Below are 20,269 nucleotides of genomic sequence, written 5' to 3'. Positions count from 1 at the left end.
TATGTCTTTAAAATGAGTACGTGGTTATATTTCTTACCCTGACGCTTGTAATTATAGTGATAATATTTTTGCATCAAACGTTGTTCATTCGCACCGATGAGCAACAAATATTGTCGAGAGCAATTCGAGTTTGGAAGACAAACAGCTACGAATTGCTGCCCAATCCATGCATGTTACTAAAATTTAAGGTTAAAATTCACCGATTGTTTGAAAAATCTAAAACTTTCCACAAAATAAAGTTGGTGTGAACGAAAGTTAGATTTCGTGTGACACTTTGCTTGCTATGACGTTTATAAAGGAAATAAAGAGCACTACTCCTCGCCGCACGTGTCGCAAATATTAGAATAAAGACAGTTGCCATGAGTATATCGCTCCAGATCAGTTAGCATGAATAGGCCATCGTTCTTTGGCTTTAGTTTTTAACACTATAAAACTTGGTCTTGTGTGTGATCCATAATTTGTATAATGGAGTTAAGTATATAAAGATGGAACATACTGTATAACTTGTTTTAGCGTTTAAGCTATACAATTGAACAATCGAACCAATAAATAATTACTCATATCCAAAAAATTTTACTTACCTGGGATATTTCCTTTTTAGCGCATTTTCTCATTTATGGAAACAATGCACTATTGTGCTCGCCATGTCCGTCTGTCCGTCCGTCCGTGACCTCAAATTTTCGCCGACGAGAAAATGCGCTCTCTGTCTCTCACTGCAGTGAGTACTGAGTTATATTTTTTTAAGTATTATAGGGTAAACAATGCAAATGAATATATACTTAATTCTATTTAGTTTTCTACTAAAAGTTTCTCGTTCTTAGTGGTGATGCACCTCTAAGCCGTTGATTTTTCCAATTGCTTCTTAGTGTATATTTCTTTTTCAAATAATTTAAAAAAGCGTAACAAAACAGATTATTTACATGTGAGGACAATAGCTGCTAAATCAAGTGTGATGGTTTTTAACAAACCTCCGCCTCCCATTTCTCGGTTATAGGACCATAGCCGCTAGTAAATCGCCGTCTTCCATCGCTCTGTTTCCATGTTCAGCGAGCTGGACTCTGGGTTCGAAGAGTTTCGAACTTAGACTTGATGGTCACCTCACAGGTTTAATGGTGCCCTTAGCAATTATATGGGAATATTACATCCAAAGTTACGATTCGGGTATATTGTTCGCTTGCTACCGTTCAGCTAATCATATGTTGATTTTATCGGTAACTTCGCTCACACGTACATTTCTTGAACAGTAATCGCCAGCTCGGCCAGCTTTCTGTAAAAAAGTTTGGGTTAATCTTCACGCTAGGAGCCAACATGAGATTGCCTAATTGATGTTTGTATGTTTAATTAATTTATATTTGAGAAGAAATGTTCGGCCGTACCGCACGACGTTCCAGGTCGTACGGTTGTATCGCACGACGAAGTACCATTCAATACAATAATACCCATTATCAGGCCAACAAGCATATTCTTCAACGACGATATTACTTTGCTATGTTATTAAAGTATTCCGATTAGAAACAGTGTTATTATAGCTTTCCCCCAAGTTCGGACGAAAACTTTTTCAAATATGCCCCCAGGAGAGACATGGTTGCTCTTTTCAAGTGCGTTCCCATAGATTTTAATCCATAATTAATTATTTCATTGATGAAGTCAGGTCATTTGTGATGTAATCGCATTTAGAATAGAAGAAGTGTCGGCGTTGAAGACATAGGCCCATGGCCTGTTGCCGATTCTTGAACTTTTCGTGACGTGATTCACAAGGGATCCGGCCTTTGGAACCCGATCTTTCCATAACTGACGATTGATTGAGATAGCTGCTGGACTTATTGCCTGCTCCGTAATTTGCTAGGCATTTTAAGACTGAACATATGCTCCTGCATAGCTTCGTCTAGTCTGCTTTTGAAGATGTTCATACTCGGAGCTCATTACCTTGCAAACGACACTTGTCAAACTGACAGGGCGATAGTTGCCCGGGCAGCTTTTGTCACCTTTTTTGAACAATGGTGTCACTTGAGCTTCTTTCCAGTCAGCCGGCAACATTCCTTCGTTCAAAGTTTTTCGAAAAAGTGACGTCAGAGGGCCGGCTAGGACAGTTGCTAACTCTTTGAGTAATCTGGGGTGGAAGCCGTCTGTTTAAATGTAATTTAAAACGTTTAAAGAGAATTTAAAACGTTTAAAGAGAAAGATACTGAATAAAAAATTACTTCAAATGCATAAAATTATTACAACTCACGTTTTTAACTTTCAGATGGTTTCATTTGTGACAAATATTCAGCTAAGCAAAGAAAGTTTCACGAGAATGTGTAGAATAATTCATTAATTTGATTGAAACGTATCCACATTTTAATAAAATGTTCGAAAATAATTTATCCATAAACTCTACCACTGTTCATCAGTAATTACTTTAATAAGTAATTTATTGAACTCGTACGTAATTCAGAGGAAAAATATATTACCATAAAGTTGCACTGTGCAAAAACGTTACCGCAAAAACGTTGGTCTTCGCGAAAGGAAATGACTCATAAGAAATGCAAGCTGAAAAGTTTGTAGAAATTTAATTTAAACGTCAAATTCTCAGTAAAGAATAATAAATATACTGCAAAAACACAAGTGAGATAAGAATTGCAGATTTTAGAATTTATATTCCCGAACACTGGATAAGCGGCTTCGAAACGATTGAAGTTGAAACTTTAGGCCATCACCCTCAGTCAAGGCTCACATCATCACGATTACTCCACCTTGAATCTCGTACGCCACTTGTTAACATTTTTCGACAGACCGAAGGGATGAATATACAGCGACAGTCAATTTTATCATCTCGTATTTCGATCATAGACTATGTAGAAGCCTACAGAAAAAGACGTTAAAGCGACCCAGGGCTTTGCGCAATGCGTTAGATCCAATAAACTAATTAATGTCTTATTGATACTAATTAATGCCCGGTATTTCAATAGAAAAGCTGTCTCTACGCTAAAGCTGTCACCGTTATTCAACATTCGTTCTATCTTTCACATTTTCCCGATAATCATCATGACGAGAAACTTGGGAAATGTGCTCCACTGGAGCGTTCTAGATTCAGCAGAGCAGGAGATAGTATAGTAAGTATTGAGCTAAAAGGATCTTTCGGTTTTACTTCTCTGAGATTGTCACTTGGCATGCAAAGCTCACATTCCTAGCCAGGGGATCCCGGCAGTCTTGTTGTCCTAGTGAAGACGCAATAAGGGAATGTCTTTTGAAGATAATTTTGAATAGCAACAAATTAATAACAGCGATATGAATAGCGTCAACGCCGACTCCTGCATGAAACTTGCGTTAAAGATGTCTATGCGAGCGTCCATTCGAACGTTACCTAAAAGGCAACTCTGAGCGCGCATAACATTAAATATATTCAACTATAGACGAGTACATTTCCTTCCAAATTTTCAGCAGTGGAAACATGACGTTTTTTCAAGAGTCACGGGTGGGATGGAATATTTATTAAATATTTATCGTTATTAAGCCAACTATATGGATGGGTTGATAAAAACGATAAGAAATTGAAATACATTTATTCAAGCGAGACACGCTATCTCCCAGTCATGACAACACGCAAATCACAGAAGGCCTCTTATACAACGTAGTTCACAGCCTCTTGCATTCTTACTAGTACACACAATTCCAACCAGTACACCGTCACCCCTACCATTCCTGCTAGCATCACCAGACCACCACCGGTCGACGCATTTCGCACTTCACCCTGAGGAACATTAGCAATATTTATCCTAGTCCTGACGATTCTCACAAACAAAGATTATTTTACCTCATTACACACGTGTCATACAATCCTTAACATTAGACGCTCAATTAACCGCAATGAAAGCTGGTTCCCTTCCACAGTCGTCACATGATCTTATTTAATTTCATTTCTATTAAACCCAGAAGAAATCATCTACATCATCTACGTCATATTACACGAGACAGTTCGATCAATATGAAATTAAAACCATTTTTTCACCGCAACACAGATCTGCGGAGTAGCTTTGACTTGTAAACGAGTGCGTTCTCATCATAATGGAATTGAATAATTTGTCCGTCCACAAAAGGATTTTATACAAAAATTTTGAATAGCTTGTCCGTCCACAAACGGATGTTATACACAAATGTTTGAGTATGAACCGTCAACTGAATGAAAAGACGCGCGTTTCCAAATGGGTGTACTAGATTATGTGCTTCAAAGAAACGCAGGCCTGACGATAGTCAAGTGGACAAGAAACCAGCCTCTACACAACGTTGCTCTCGCGCATTTCGAACATGTCATCAGGCATTATTTATAGCAAAAGATTCAACAAGGTTTTGGCAACGCATAACAAGCTCACTAACATCAAAATACAAAACCCGTACGTCGCGTTTAGTGTCACTTTCAGCACGCAACAAATTTCAATGGAAATGCTGCTGACCGGATGAGACTAGAGACAAAAATTTTTACTGGCTGCATGAAATTTGAAGCAAGTCTTGAAAGTAGGCACATTATCACTCGCATTTCACATGAATTATATCTCTAGTATCAGCCGCTTACAAAACATCACTCAAGGCATATAAACACGTGGAAACAAACGGCATTTGGAGATTTAATCGTCGCGGCGCACAGAGATTCACATTCATAAATCTTAATGTTTAACTTAAGAACTGATTCATATGTAAGAAAAAATGTCTCAAAAGGTAAACAGACATCATGAACCCAGAAAACAGACGTTCTTCAGTTCAGTCCTTCACTTTTATCTTTCTATGCTACTATTTTCATTCACATTTACATTAATTCCTTCTTTAGATAAAACACTCAGAACAAGTCAGAAGTCAGGCATTCTATCACTGAGGCATCACGTTCGGGTTTATTTTTTATTTATACAAGCGCCCAAAATAATCATATATACACATGAGCTGCCACATACCTGAGGTGCAGCACACTTCACTAATTAACAAACAAGTGTCTCATAATCTTACATACAATGGATGCATGGTGGCAAATCATAGAGTACTTTCGTGGCCCTCCCATTATTTTTCAGTGAGTAAATAACCAGAAAATAGAAAATAGTTTGCCACCACGAAGAAAAGCAATTCAGTTCATTGCATTCATGCGCCCAAGTCATCACTGTACATCCTCAGCATGAACATCTATGAGGCATTCATTCTACTGTACGCTTTAACTTGTAACGCAGGTATGGATGCAGCAACACGCTTTAGCACAAATGCATGAAAAAATTGCGAATACAGAGAAGATATTACATGCCAGTAAATTCTAGTTTTGCACAATACAAATCGCATACGCAAAGGTAAAGGCATAAAATATGAATAAGTAAAAATAACAAAGCTTTCAGGTTTACAAGTGGACAATATCAACAAGAACGTGGTGAGTTTGAACCGTTTTCAATTGCCGTGGTAGGATTACACTTAACTGATTCTTTGAACCCTACAATTGTAATGTCAAACGAAATTTCTTGACCACATATGAATTAGTAACTAAATGAGGAAGAAGGAAGCAGACTCGTGCTGAAGAACGGAAGAAAACAGCTACGATGAACCATAGTTTGAAGCATTTTTGAATGGAGTTCTATTTCCTTAGTAAATACTTTTCGTAAATTAATTTAACAGATCACACAAAAAAAAAACAATAAAAGAATAAATAAATTCATACAGGCTAATTGAAGAACTTGAAAGATGTTCTGTCGATCAAATTTTAAAAGAACAAAAAATAAGAAGAAAACCGTTGGTTGTCTAAAGTACATCACTTAGAAGATAGTCTTAGAAGAAAAAGTTGTTTGTCTATTGCAATAACTACACTCGCGAAGAAATAATTCACGCATCAACCGAGCCAAGTTCACGCAAAGATATAATTGAATTTTGAACATCTATACACAAAATGAACATAAACACATCGTTCCGTAAGTTATACCTGCAGTAATACAAGTTTCCGCTCAGTTTAAACTTTCGCACACGATGAGAAGAGAGAAGCTTACAATGAGAGAAATTTTTCTCACACAATAGGAGGCTCAAGTCAACAGAACTTGTCACACAAAAAATCTTTAAGAGAAGATATTTTCCCAAGTGACACATATAACATTGATGCAACTTAAACTGAAATATTGACGTATCTATTATTTATGGTCTAAACATTAATCGAGGCCTTAACTCCAATTAGAAATAAATAAACTCGGAGTGCTATGCAAGGTGGTTGATAATTTACAGGAGAGACTATTAAAATATTAATCTTGTAAGGGATCAACTCAAACGTTAGCTTGACGCTTACTCTAATTGCATTCACAACGAGGTTATTGCATCGCTGTTAACAGAAGAAAAATTCGTCATTAAATATCGCTGTCCTAAATTTAATTCCTTGAAATAAATTTTACTACATGTAACGACACTTCCAGCAAGCAACTTCAAGCAGGCCGGGGGTTGCAGAAGTAAAAAAAATTTGACTCAAAATTATGCTACGACAGAAATGAAGTCATACTTGAGTTCTATGAAAAAGAATAACTCGCTTCTTCTAGGTGACGCTAAACTTTTCCGCGATTTTATAAAGTCATGGAACTGTCTTTCCATAATGCGGAATAGATGCGTAGGAGGGATATGTTGCATTTTTCCCTTCCTTTCAAGAATTTTTCGCTGAGCTAACAAGAATGAAATAGAATTCTTTCTCACAATTCATTCAAGTGGAATGCAATGTACAAAGCTGTCAATGATTTCTACTAAGGTTTATTTACCCTAAGAAATAATCAAAAATTTTGGATAGTGTCCTAGCATTATTATTTCAAAAGCTACCTTTCGTCAAAGTGGCTTAATTGGCAGCTTTCAAATTCTTTCCTACAGTACAATAATTCATAAATTTTACGTCTTCTAAGACAAGTTTCATGGAACTCATTTAATCCTGAAATTTAGTGCATTCAAGTCCAGGAATGAAGATCAAATTTCAGCCAGACAGAGCCACAGCACTCGATTCTGTTTCATACAAGAAAATGGAGGAAAGATCAGCAAGCGATAATCAACAAAAAAATAGGCGATGTTGAGCAAAGAAATCGGCTAGGTAACACAACATTCAAATCTAGGGAATTGCATTCCTTCAGAGCTAACTGCAGGCAGCACTTGTGCAGTAAAGATCTTGAACTGTACGCACTTCCAGCCACATTCGTAAACTTTACAATGACAAATGTGATCGGTTGCAAACTCGGCAGTAGTTGACACTATCATAGCCAATTAACTTGCGCTACCAAGTTCACCACGGCAAAAACTCTGCTGAACAACTTGCTTTCTACTTAGCGGACCAAGTGCAAGTATTTTGAAATCTCAAACAATTCTGAAATATATGTTGTAAACCAAAAATTAACAAGATTTTTACGAATTGGTGTCATTCGAAATTGGATATTGGGATATAGATTAGGTGCATTGAATAAGAATTTTATAATTCCTTGTAGCCGTACGATAGCACGAGTTTAAACTTTAAGACTATGGACCTAGGAGTGACGCTGGAAGTATGAAGAGACTAGCAAAACATGAAGATTGTGGGCAGTCAGCAATAAGAACACTGGGACGTGAATTTTTTAATCGTGCTGGAAGGTGACGAAGAAAGTTTTTTCTGAAAACAATTGCTATAATTTATTAGACGATCGAAAGTTTCTTCAAGAGAATATGAAAGAAACGGTCGAACTAAAGATGAACTTAAAAAACAAGTGGGGGCAATCAAGTTATAGACTTATTACTTATAAAAGACGCAGCGCAAATGATATTGCATCGCAACACAGTTCAGGGGCAACATTCAAGCAAGAACGTGCAACAAGGTAGAGACAGCCTTCGCACAAATCCTCATTGACGATCGCGCATATATATTGGATGTGAAGTAACTGCTACTGCTCTAAAGACGAGAAACAAGGTCGAAGGTATCGTGCGTAACACCGAGAGAAATACTATGTTCGGGACAGTGAAAGCGAAACCAAGAGAAAAAAATTAACTTCTATTCTTCCCACGCGTTCGAAATTGATATAATAAAAGATTACTAGGAATATCTTCGTTATGATTATAGTCGATTATATGTTAGAAATTAAATCCTCCTTCTGGTGCTTTGTCGCCATCAGCAGTGAACTGGAACTGCTGCGATTGCTGAGCGACCGAAGCTGCATCTCCTGCGGCAACAGAGGGGCCCCCAAAGCCACCGCTTTCAGACACCACGCCGTTAGCACCTACAGGCGCCGCAGCCTCTCCTCCAGGCACAGCGCCTGCAAGGGCCTTAGGATCTTCCTCCTCACCGTGGAAGTGGTGCTCAATAATTTCAAATGCTTTCTGGTAGATGTCCATGTTTTCGTGGCTTTGAAGAAACTCGATCTTGTCGAGACCATAGCATTCCTCCACGAGTACAGCATAAGGATTCACGCCGAAAGTTGTCTTTGCCTCTTGCTCACCAAACTGAAGGATGTTTTGGATTCCGTTGAGTGCCACCTGAACTATCTTGACGTCGTTAACGGTCAGAAGCTCGCAGAGATATGGGATGCAGTTCTGAAAAATTTCACATTATAATTGACTAATATTCGGAGTACCGGTAGTAGTTATAGTTAGTAGTAGTTATTTGATGGGAAAAAGAGGAATTATTATAAACTGGGTTCCAAAAACGAGTGCAATATTTTATAAAAAAAAAAAATTTGAATCGTCAACTTCATTCATCGTATCCAGTAGAACTCAGATTTTGGATGCCTGAAATGAACATTTGGTCGGCATTTATTGCTTTACACGTTAACCAGATCTTAATTTTTTCAACATCTATATAGTCATAAATCAGTACAGGGTTCGTACCGGTATTTAGGAAAAATGTTCGTACCGGTATTTAGGAAAAATATTCCATGGCTCTTCATGACCATCAATATAATTTTCCAAGACTCGTATACGACAGGTTTTTATCATGACTGAAAAGACTAACCGTGCATATTCTATCATCTCCTACAGTTGATAACACAAGATTGTACATGATAATGTCAATACAGTTCAGAACACCCTTCAACAGCACTACCCTAATATTCAACTGGCAGCTATTTCATCCACTTTTTATTTAATGTTCAGTTCAAGAGTGTCTAGCTCCTGTTGCTTTGTTTTCAAAGATCGCCTCATGGCGTTGAACTTTGCAATAGTTTTTAAATCGCCCTTTCTCTCCATTGCTTTTGCATATTCATCTGCTGCTTGCTCAAGCGCCTTGATAATAATATAAATAATAATAGCGGTTTCAGCGTTTATTAGGCCGTAGGCCTGTCGCCGATTCTTAACATCGCAGAACGTTCACAGCTTGTTGCGGTCTCGAATACACAACTCACTGCTCCCATTTTGCTGTGCTTAACCGCCCGGCCTCCTTGCCGATTCTGACCAGAAACTGTCGCACAGAGCTGGGATCGAACCCGCACCTCTCTGCGCCAATCTTGGCACTCTGAACTTTAACCACTGGGCCACCCTGTTTAACCAATGCCCTCCTACGTACGCCTTTTCTTCTTCTTCAGTTCATCTAGCTCATCCAACGAAGCCTACCTCTTCTAGGTTTTCAGGCTTTTGCATTCTGCTCTTTTTCTTCTGCCAAATAATTATTATAGGCTGTTTTGGAACTGCCAGCTGCAAGCAGCATCTTCTTGGTGATGGTCATCTTGTCCTGATGTCATCTTGGCCACCAACATGTGTAAGATGATCAACCACAGCACGCAGGGCAACCACCGTTCGTCCTTTCATGCTGTGTGTTATGATTTCCTTGTTGAACAAAAACCCTCTGTCAACCGTGGCTTGGCCACGAGACAGGAGCATGAGCATCGGCACTACATTCCAGAGCTTCTTGGAGGTGCTCATTGACAGAATGGCATGCCAAAAAGTTTCCAGTCGACCAGAAGTTGAAAATGCTCGAAACTGTGAGTTCAGTTCACTGCAATGTTGTGATTCATCTCTAAGATGGAACGCTGCCACTGCACATCAAAAAATTGTCGAATGCAACTGAGCTCGGTGACCGAGCTCACGTGATTGGAGAATGGAGAACCAATCAGAACGCAGGAAACAAGAGACCACACAAACAGTAAACACACGCAGCACAGAAAACACTAATTTTTTCTTCTTTTATTTGCAAATTCCATGACTTTCCTAACCTAAAATGAAATCCAATGACTTTCCAGGCCTGGAAAATGAAAAATAAAATTCCACGACTTCCAGGTTTTTCATGACCGGTACGAACCCTGTATTCACGTTACTAAAGATGTGTTATGAACTAAATGACGCGACGCAGTCTGTTCCTGCTGGATATATTTTATAATTCACGGGAGGAAGGGTTAAGCTGGACTATCTTTTTATGTTACCTGTTCAACGAGGTAACGGATATGAGCTGGAGTGCCTCCCGAGGTCGCGTTCGTGATAGCCCATGCCGCTTCCTTCCGGGTCTTGAATTCAGCAGTTCTCAAGATGTCGATGAGCACGGGGAAAATGTTAGCCTCAATCACCATTTGGATCTGCAAGAAGAATTCAATTGGGTGTTAATGCCTGCTCACTTCAATCACACATGTTTTATGACATTGACCAGAATGTTCCTGAAAGAGTTGAAACCAAACTTAACACTAAGCTGAATGAAGATGAAAAACTTCCCCTGCACGACATATATAAAATATACCGATACCACTAATTATCAAGTTGGATAAATTTTCATGACAAAAATATTGTAACATCTAAGGGCCTTGCCGAAATATTGATATCAAAGTAATGAATAGTTTTCAAATTAAACAAAAGGTATATCAGCGGAATGGCCGTTACGAATATCTCCAAAAAAATCCTGACTATTTATGATTGACATTACCTGAGGTCGATTGCCAGCCGTGATGTTAGAAATGGTCCAGCAGGCCTCCTTGCGAATGCTTTCTTTCGGGGAAGCAAGCAGCTGCAGAAGGCAAGGCAGAGCCGAGCAGTTGAGGATAACCTGCGTCTGTACATCATCACCCGTAACAATGTTTCCTACTGCGCGCAGTGCTGCTGCTACTACGCTGTGTTGGTTGTACCTGTCAAACACTCAATTTAGAATACTTTGCCCCCCCCCTTTGTCTAGACACTGAAGTTAGAATGCTTCGCCAATTTTGTCCACTGACGGTGACTATGTACCACGCTTTTAGGTGTGAATAATATTAAAGTCTAAAATTGTTGGTGCACCTCAAGAACTGCAACAAGTATTGAGTATTATATAATAGCCTTCATGTTCCTTCATTCAGCCGGCTGGCACTGGAATAATATAAAGTAGTAGTATGATGGCGTTTACTAATATGCTTTCTGTACGTTGCTTAGTGTCTCTAAACCAACGAGAAATATAATACTAATTCATACTTAATATAATGAAGAAGTTAGCAAACATTTAAAAATCGTTTTCCCTACTTATAAGCCCCATCAACAAGAAAAGCAGCTTAACGAGCCTCATGAAATTTTCTAATTGGTCCAGTTAACAAACACGAATTTCTTAAAATGTTCCCCAAAAAAAAGAAGAAGCAATCCATGCCAGGATATTGTTATATTAAATGTACTAACACCAAGAGCTCCACAAGTCTCCTGCAAACGCCGGCATCAATGACAGCTTGGATCTTCTCGTTGGGTCCGTCACTGAGGTAAGACAGTGCCCAGCACGCGTCACTCAGAACATCGGGGTCAGAGTGAAACAGAAGCCGTGACAGCACTGGCAGACACGGCGACACCTGGACAGAACGAAATGTATAACCATAGTATCATGTCTTGACAACATTAGGAGTCTGCATTAAATTAGCTGTAATGCTACTGATAATTGATCGAATTTCAGTCAAATAGGGAGTCAACATACAAGATTGAAAAAAAATACGAAATGGAATCATATCATTACATCGCAAGAAAGACTTTGAGAAACACTATAAAGATTATAGAAAATGGGTACATTTAGATAAGAGCTTCAACTGATTGATGTATTCACGATCGGATGAATAGCTTGGAACCAGGTGGTGGAAGATGGAGACTACACTAACTTCACTTTAAAATTAACCAGTGGTAGAAGTTGAAGCTGAAATGCTCTTGCACACATAAAACAGACATGTGTAAGATGCATATAAATTCGTACTAACAGCAGCAAAATCGGGTGGAGGGCTCTTTCCTCTGCAGAGATTGCTTAGCGCCCATACAGCGTTACGGGTCATGGTCAGGCGGTTGCTTTTGGCCAATAACCTGCGAGGTAAAGTAGCTTCAATTGAATGAGTCCAAATGGATAGAGGTCTTTGTTCATTTTATGCCAGAGATAATGACAAGAAATGGAGATTGCAAAAATAAAGACAGAGACATAGAATGAATCGATGCTTCAGTTACTTTAAACTTTTTAAAAAATTAAGGGTATTTAAAGAACTTATCTCCGTCACAGATGCAAATTATTTCTAAATCATTTCACCATACATCAGAGAATTGCGAGAAACCAAGAACAGCAAAAATCTGCTATCTATGAATACAAAGGGATGATTTTATATGTCATATCCAAACTGGAGCAAAATTCGGCTGCAGGTGAAATATAAAAAAAAATAACTCACTGTAGGAGGGGCATAAGGATGTTTTCAGAGAGCACATAATCACGGCAGTCAGGCGAGTCGCCAGCAATGTTACCGAGGGCCCAGACAGCTTGTTCCTGCACGTCTTCATACTCAGAGCTGAGCAATTTGATGAAGACTGGGACGGCGCCTGCCGAGATTACGATACGAGTCTGTACTGATGTCCCTGATGCTATGTTCGTTAGGGCCCATGCAGCTTCAAACTGCACACAGAAATTTATACAACACGTTAGATTACGAGAAAATGATGATGTCAAGTGCTGGGCTGAGGAAACAGGTTTCATAAGAACGGGCGTTAAACCGAATGCACAGATATTTTCTTTACTAGAGAATTTTGTATCTGTTTATGGTAAATTCTTGTCATATCAATAGGTGAAACTTTATTTATTACTAAAATGTTTGATAACTGAGTTACCACTTCATTTATAACATGAATATACACAAAAGATATCAGATTGACATAAAATTATAAAAAGAACAATTTAATATTTTCTCACTTGTAAAGTACATAGTCCATCTCTCTGAAGAAATTCCACAAATCTGGGCACAATTCCAGTGCTGATAACTTCATCAATGGGAGGATTTGGTTCGCGGGAAAGAAGTTTCCTGAAACGCTGAGTGGCAGAGAGCTGGGCATCAGGGTCGTTGGAGTAAAGAGCCTGCACCATTTCTTGGGTGATTAGCGAGGTGCCCCCACCAGCGGTGCTGTTTGCTCCAGCAGCTCCACCACCTCCACTTCCATCCTGATAATTCCACAAAAATGAGAATATATAATTTGTGTATACAACATCTTTTATGTGTACTGCTAATTTTTTACAGGATTATACTGCTGTTTTTATAATTGACATCATAATTAATGCATCATCTTTCAACATGAGCAAGCACACAAATGCCACTCAATATTTTATCATGAATCATCAATAAAATAATACATCATTCAACATGAGCAAGCACACAATATTTTATTATGAATCATCAATAAAATAATACATCATTCAACATGAGCAAGCACACAATATTTTATTATGAATCATCAATAAAATAATACTTCATCTTTCAATATGAGCAAACACACAAAGTCCTTATTTCATTATGAATATGTTACACTGGAGTTAAAATATGAATTAAAACCATAAAAATGTATGGAAAAATGTTGAAAGATTTTAGACCCACCTCCAAATTATCTTCATCCCCAGCAACAATTTCAACAACATTTCTGCGCTTAGCCAGCTGCTGCTCCCTCTTCTGCTTGCGCAGTTGAATGCCTTCCTCCTCACGTCGCCGTCGCATCTCATTTGCATTGAGACCTTGATTTTTGTAGCGGTCTTTGTGTTGTAGCCCTCCTGAAGACATGGTGGCTGTGTTGGTTGATGAACCACTCCTCTGCTGTAGGAAATGATTGATTTAGTTACACGAGTATAAAGAAAATTTTGAAGGCATGATGGCTGTGTTGGTTGATGAACCACTCCTCTGCTGTATGAAATGATTGATTTAGTTACACGAGTATAAATAAAATTTTGAAGGCATGATGGCTGTGTTGGTTGATGAACCACTCCTCTGCTGTAGGAAATGATTGATTTAGTTACATGAGTATAAATAAAATTCATAAAATTATTTTAATGAATTCAGTTTTAGAGAACATATGAGCACCGAGAACAAAATTTATGTAGCAAGTTTAAGGCAAATAATTCATTATATACAACACAGAAATGATCAGTTCGTGGTATTTAAATAGTGGATATATTTTATATATTTCTTAAAGATTTCGATTACTGAAAAGCTGGAGGACTGAACCACCCAGGAGTGGTTTAGTAACCTTAAAATAGTACACATGTGCCAAAGCCTTGTCAAGAGTATTACTGGATTAATTACAGTAAATTAATTTTAATTGTGCCTATCAGTTAACTGGTGCTAGAACCACCTCCATCTGCCTTCCAAGAACCAACTCCTTCACCTAGTGGTTTGATAATAATATTCAAGATAAGACTTGAATCTGTAAGTCTTGATAATGCAATAAAACTTCTTTACTTGCAAATCACACAACTTCACATACAAGAAGTAATGTCCACTGAAAATTTTGATAATACGGCCAATGAGAAACATTTTATCAATGCATTATACATCTAAGAAGTTTTATCTTTTTCTTTTTTACCAGCCTTTTACTGGTGGAGAATTTTAACATCTTATACATTTTAGGGGCCACAAAGTCTACAGACTTTGTTCTTTGCACTCAACCAAAGTACTGTGAACTTATTATGAATCACTTTTTCCAACTGGAGTATGGAATTTTAGAATTGGTTGAAAAAAAAAAATTTACAAAAATGAATTATCATGAAAATAAAAGTGTACCTTTATGTCATTACAAAAAAAAAGATGTTCTAGAACAATTATGACTTTTTATATTTTACTTTGGGAAATTACATCTTGTAAATAAGACTTATGCTGAGATTGAAAATTGTTTTTAACATTTAGTTATTTATTACAATCTTCTGGCAAATTGATCAAATTGAGATAGTCCTCTGCAAATTGTATTGTCCATTGGCTCCAGAAAGCTCAAATTGTACAAGGAAATTCTATTCCCAATTCTATTATATTCTGGAAAGGGATATGTATCAACCCCAAAATTACAGGAGCTGTGTGGGGCAGTGGTGAGAGACTCTGTCTCTCGCACCCAGCTCCTGGGTTTGAGTCCCACTGAGGACAAGTTCTTCCGGGAAGCTCAGCTCATGGTCAACTCAGCCATTCATCCAACTCTGGTTGATAAATGAGCACCTGGCTTGTCCAGGGTGTTGTGTAATACACTATAATGGTTCTGGCGGGTCAGCAAGCCAGTGATGGTCGTGGAACTACCAGTGGCACCAAGTGCCCGGAAAAATTGACCTATCACCACCTCTCCCTAGTCGCCACGGCCAGGGTGGCAAAATAAGCCAAAAAGGGTAATTACACACACACACCCCAAAATTACAGAAACAATACATAGTACATACTATCCTATAATTCCAGCCTGTCTGCACTCGCTGGGTTGAATATTTTTGTAGTTACATGCATTGAAAATTTTAAACCACACTCCTTTTATTTTGCTTTGAACCCTATTGTCAAGTGCTTAATGTTATTGGCAAGAGCTGAGTGGTGATTTACATTGAACAAGTGATTTATTTACCTTATTTCGTCACTCTGCACTCTCTGGGTAGAATATTTTTTGAGATATAAGCATAGAACCTATGGAACCTGGAGTAACTGCCAGGTTTCAATAGAAATGACAGGAGGTAAGATTGTTGACAATGTTCAAGTAGACAATGGGTAGATCTGTCTCAAATGCTAAGGTTCAAGTTTCTAGATTCAATATGAAAGGTTGTGGTCTGTTGACACCAGTGATATTCTATTACAGCAATTCCAGGGTGCAGAAAGTGGGTGAATATCACAAGATCTTTGGCAACAAATCAGCAGCAAAATTTACTTCTTCAGTTCTTGCAACACATTTGGATTGTAGTTATTGCGTTTTAGATATTTGCCAGTCTTAGGCCAACAATTTAGAAAATAGTTGGAAATCTGAAAGACCACACATGCACACAGTAAGGTTTCCAGTATATTGGATGGATCAGGATGCAGTGAAGCTTGTCCAGAAATCAGTTGCAATGAGTAGCTAAGTGTTGCAGGACGTGGAAAGTAAGGGATATACTATCAAATTTGTTAGCAGCATTTACTTATTAAAAATTACCCAGCAACGCATCTTGAAAATGGCTGGCAACTTTTTGGGCTAAAAATCCATATCTTGGTGTTGGTGATGCAGCTTACAAACTCTGCACCCAGGTAGGGTAAATGCGGTATATTCCGACACATTAAGGACACACCGAGAAATGAAAAACTATAAAAAAAAAGCCGTATGCGTTACGTAAGTTCTGTTGCCTTCACATGACTCTCAAAACACTTCACTACGCGTCAGCAACGATGAAACGTCACAAAATGTTGCCATATTTATTAAAAAGCCTTTAGAATGGAAACCTACCAAATCCCTATATTCCGTCACTTTGTGTGGCAATATCTGACACGTTGTGAGTCGTATTGCGTCAGCGCTTCAAATTTAACTGATACGTATTGCCGACATCCACGTGTTCGAATTCCGTTTGCTGTGTGAGCTGTATTGGGATACAACACGGCTTTGAATTAGAACACTAACGAATATTGAACACTACCGTAAAATGGGGTAACTTAGACCGGCGTGGTAACTTAGACCACTTTTGTTTTTTTTTACAAAAACCCCCACAACTCAAAAACTATTTGACATAGAAAAATTTTGTCAATGGGCATTAAAGGCCTAATACTGAGGCTACATAACACAATAGAAAGATTTAAAAAGTTTGCATATCTAATAGGTTAAAAAATTAAAAATGTGACCCACGAAAAAAAGCTATTATTTAAAGCCTGTCAGAGTACCCCCTCCAATTTTTTTATTTTTTGGTTAAATAACTCCAAGTTTTGATGCATTGTAGTAGAACTCTTCTAGTTACATATGCAAATGACAAATTTTAGGAAAGTGTCATAGTTTGCAAATGGGGGACGCCGCCCCCAAATGGGGTAACTTAGACCACCTAATGTCAGCCCTGACGGGGTAACATAGACCGGCTTGGAAGTTAATATAAAATTACCATATATAACATATTTTATGTTTGACAGCCTATTTATGTTTTTTCTTTGTTTCAGACTCTACAGAGTCTTACATATGGTAATTTTAACTTAATATCCAAGCCAGTCAATATTACCCCATCAGGGCTGCCATTAGGTAGTCACATTTCCCTCATTATGGGGTGGCGCCCCCCATTTGCAAACTATGACACTTTCCTCAAGTTTGTCATTTGCATATGTAACTAGAAGAGTTCTACTACAATGCACCAAAACCTGGAGTTATTTGGGGTTATTTTACCAAAAAAAAATAATTGATTTTACCACCCGGTCTAAGTTACCCCAAGAGCTGGGGTAACAAAGGCCATCACTTTTTTTGAAATTACATAAAGACTATGAGAGGCAGGAGCCAGCAATTTATGGTGAGTGAAGCTAGAGTATAGACCTGTATTTTGCATGTTTCAATTCAAGTTTAATTTAGCTAGTAAGAAAATGGCATCATTTATAAGAAAAAAAGTGGTCTAAGTTACCCCATTTTACGGTACTTAATTACGTTTTAATTAACAGCTATTAGGCTTTTAATTAAGCAAATTTCAATTTTTGTACAAAGCTTTGAACGATCTGTGTGTGTCCAATTCAAGTTGTGTCGGAATTAGTTTTCATGTGTCTAAATCCAACATCTCAACTTAATCATCTATTAATTTATTTATGACTTGAAATCAGCAAATACAAGTATACTTAAAGGATTCCTAATATATTCACAGACGTATTTAAAAGTCTCAAACCATAATATTCTTCCTATAAAAACAGTTATTTACTATTTGGTAGAGCCATGTCAACTGTCAAATTTGACACATTTTTTGATGATCTCACCACGTGGCATGCATTGTCTCTCTTTGAATCTCAATATTTTCCCACTAGATGGCCAAGACCTAGTGTTTTTGCAGTATTTCGACACGCAAATGTATGACGTCACCATTTTAACCATCAATGAACGCATGGAACTAAAACAAAGCTTAATATAAAGGAAAAGCTGGAGAGGTGACGGAATTACCTACGATGTCGGAATTTACCGCGTTTACCCTACAGCTTCAACTCCAAAATTGTGAAATATGGAATCACCCAATTCTCCGTTGGATTCAATTAATCTTTTGTTCGCCACATGCTCATTGCTCAGCACTTCAGCGATCAGCATTGACAGCTTTTCAAGCGTGACACTAAAAAGTCTCAACTTTGTAAAAACCACAATGTCATCTGATCTGGTCATAGCAGTCTGAAATTAGAGGAAAAACTCTTCAAGCTCATTTGTCCTATCAGACAAATGAGCTTCATACATAAACGTAAGACACTATTTTGAAATGTGACATAAATGTAGAGTTAGAGGCTAAATAGTTAACTCCTATAAATATAACAACAATTTAACTGTTAACTGAACATCGCAATATTAAGATTGCTGCTACTCCTGCATGGGCGTGAAAGTTAAGTCTTGATTAAATTCAACCGTAAACAAACTTTGTCCGTTTGTCGTACTAGTCTTCGAGACGTAAGACATCAAGAATACGATCATCAAACAACATATCTTGATGCTAATCTTGAGCGCAAGAAAACTGCACCTGCACCATAGGAACGGTACTTGAAAAGTTGAAAGTGCGACGTAAGTATTAACACCAGTCCAGTCATACTGCCATGCCGTGGAAACTTGACATCGGGCACTGAGATTTATATGCTCCGAATCTGACTAGTCACAATTAGGACGAAAAACAAAATTTGTACATGCCAGAATTTTAAACATTGAAAAGGCGTGATAATAGTATTTCTCACTATTTAGAATGAACTCACGGATATATTTTTGAGGAACTTGAAGTCAACACGTACGTCTCTCAACTCAAAGGCCCTCACTAGATTCCTGTACCACAGATCATTTAATCTATACTTTCCAATAATTTCGGTTCTGATTTAATCTAGAAAGACCTCTTTAAAATTTCGAAAACCTAACTTCAATCGATGAAAAGTTGAACAAAAATTTTAAATGGTTCAAAAATCACATTATAAAATATTTAATACAAACGCGTCGAACACGACAAGTATTTTATAACTTCTGAGTTTACTTATTCAGAAGCAAGATTGCTGATTCCTTCTCGCCTGCCTCCGAGATAGAATCGAATCTCTTAACAGTGACTTATCACAAATTCTAGCTTTGCTTGTCATCTAAATTAGGTTACTGAATAAAAAACCTTTCCATTTCATTTGTGACCCCCGCATTCATACTGCGGATTTTGGATTATTTAAAATATTTCCATACATCTTCTGAATAAACGAAATACCTATTTTCGTACGAACATAAAAATTTAGATTTATAAAAATTGAATTTGAAGTTAAGTTAGAATTTCAGACCAAAATATAGATTTTTGCATATAAGCTGGATATTTGCATAGAACTGTGTTTCTTGAAACGCTTAAACTTATTAACTTATCAGGCCTACATTTCAGCGCTGACATCATTATGTTATGTTATGTTAAATAAAATAAAAGGTCGCTCTGGATCTATCACGACAAAGGGCAGGGTGGCCCAGTGTTGACAGTTGTGCCAAGATTAGAGCAGAGAGCAGCGGGTTCGACCCCCAGTTGGCACCAGTTTCTGGTCAGAAACGGCAAGGAAAATCAAACGGTTAAGCACAGAAAATTGTGAGCAATAAGTTACGTATTACAGACCGCAAAAGCTGTAAATGTCCTTCGATGTTATGAATCGGCGACAGGTCTGATGGGCTAATCAACGCTGAAACCGCTATTAATAATAGTAAATCGCGCGTGCCTCTCGGCTTTTATCTCAGACTGCACGAAAAATTATAGTTACAAAGTTAGCCGGCACCGTGGCTATATTTCCTTAATTATAACTCGAACGAATAAGTTCAGCCACCCGAGTGGAAAGAAGCTCAAGACAGATCATATAGTTCAAAATAGCTGACATTAGTGGCCCAATTCACTGTCGCCATGTCAGCCTTAGAACAGTTGCGTGGGTTCAAAACTTAATACAAGACGCAATAATTCTGCGCTTTCTGGAATCAGCAAAAT

At 37.9% G+C, this 20,269-nt stretch overlaps 1 protein-coding gene across 2 annotated transcripts; it reads right to left on the bottom strand.

Moving 5' to 3' along the window:
• Positions 1-3,530: 3,530 nt before the first annotated feature.
• LOC108670187 (importin subunit alpha-7) lies at positions 3,531-19,176 on the bottom strand. 2 transcript variants are annotated; one of them, XM_018157654.2, is made up of 9 exons: positions 19,038-19,176; positions 13,752-13,964; positions 13,076-13,321; positions 12,561-12,781; positions 12,108-12,207; positions 11,548-11,711; positions 10,832-11,030; positions 10,341-10,490; positions 3,531-8,520 (listed from the first exon to the last, which is right to left on the bottom strand). In XM_018157654.2, exons 2-9 carry the CDS (start codon positions 13,929-13,931, stop codon positions 8,062-8,064), a joined length of 1,719 nt encoding a protein of 572 aa, XP_018013143.1. In that variant the 5' UTR covers positions 13,932-13,964; positions 19,038-19,176; the 3' UTR covers positions 3,531-8,061. The 2 variants fall into 2 exon arrangements, with proteins under 2 accessions (XP_018013143.1, XP_018013142.1); XM_018157653.2 differs by having other exon boundaries at positions 13,752-13,961.
• Between the last annotated feature and the right edge of the window lie 1,093 nt (positions 19,177-20,269).

Source organism: Hyalella azteca, unplaced genomic scaffold (assembly GCF_000764305.2).
Source record: "Hyalella azteca isolate HAZT.00-mixed unplaced genomic scaffold, Hazt_2.0.2 contig6160, whole genome shotgun sequence".
NCBI lineage: Eukaryota > Metazoa > Arthropoda > Malacostraca > Amphipoda > Hyalellidae > Hyalella > Hyalella azteca.
Note: the sequence above shows the minus strand (reverse complement) of the source record. Positions and strands in the feature narration are given on the sequence as shown.

Excerpts from the sequence above, each read along its gene's own strand:
- LOC108670187 (XM_018157654.2), bottom strand. The coding sequence starts at position 13,931 with ATGTCTTCAGGAGGGCTACAACACAAAGACCGCTACAAAAATCAAGGT. Across the intron at positions 13,322-13,751 it reads GGGATGAAGATAATTTGGAG|GATGGAAGTGGAGGTGGTGG; the intron begins GTGGGTCTAAAA and ends TGGAATTATCAG. Across the intron at positions 11,031-11,547 it reads AGACTTGTGGAGCTCTTGGT|GTACAACCAACACAGCGTAG; the intron begins GTTAGTACATTT and ends AGTGTTTGACAG.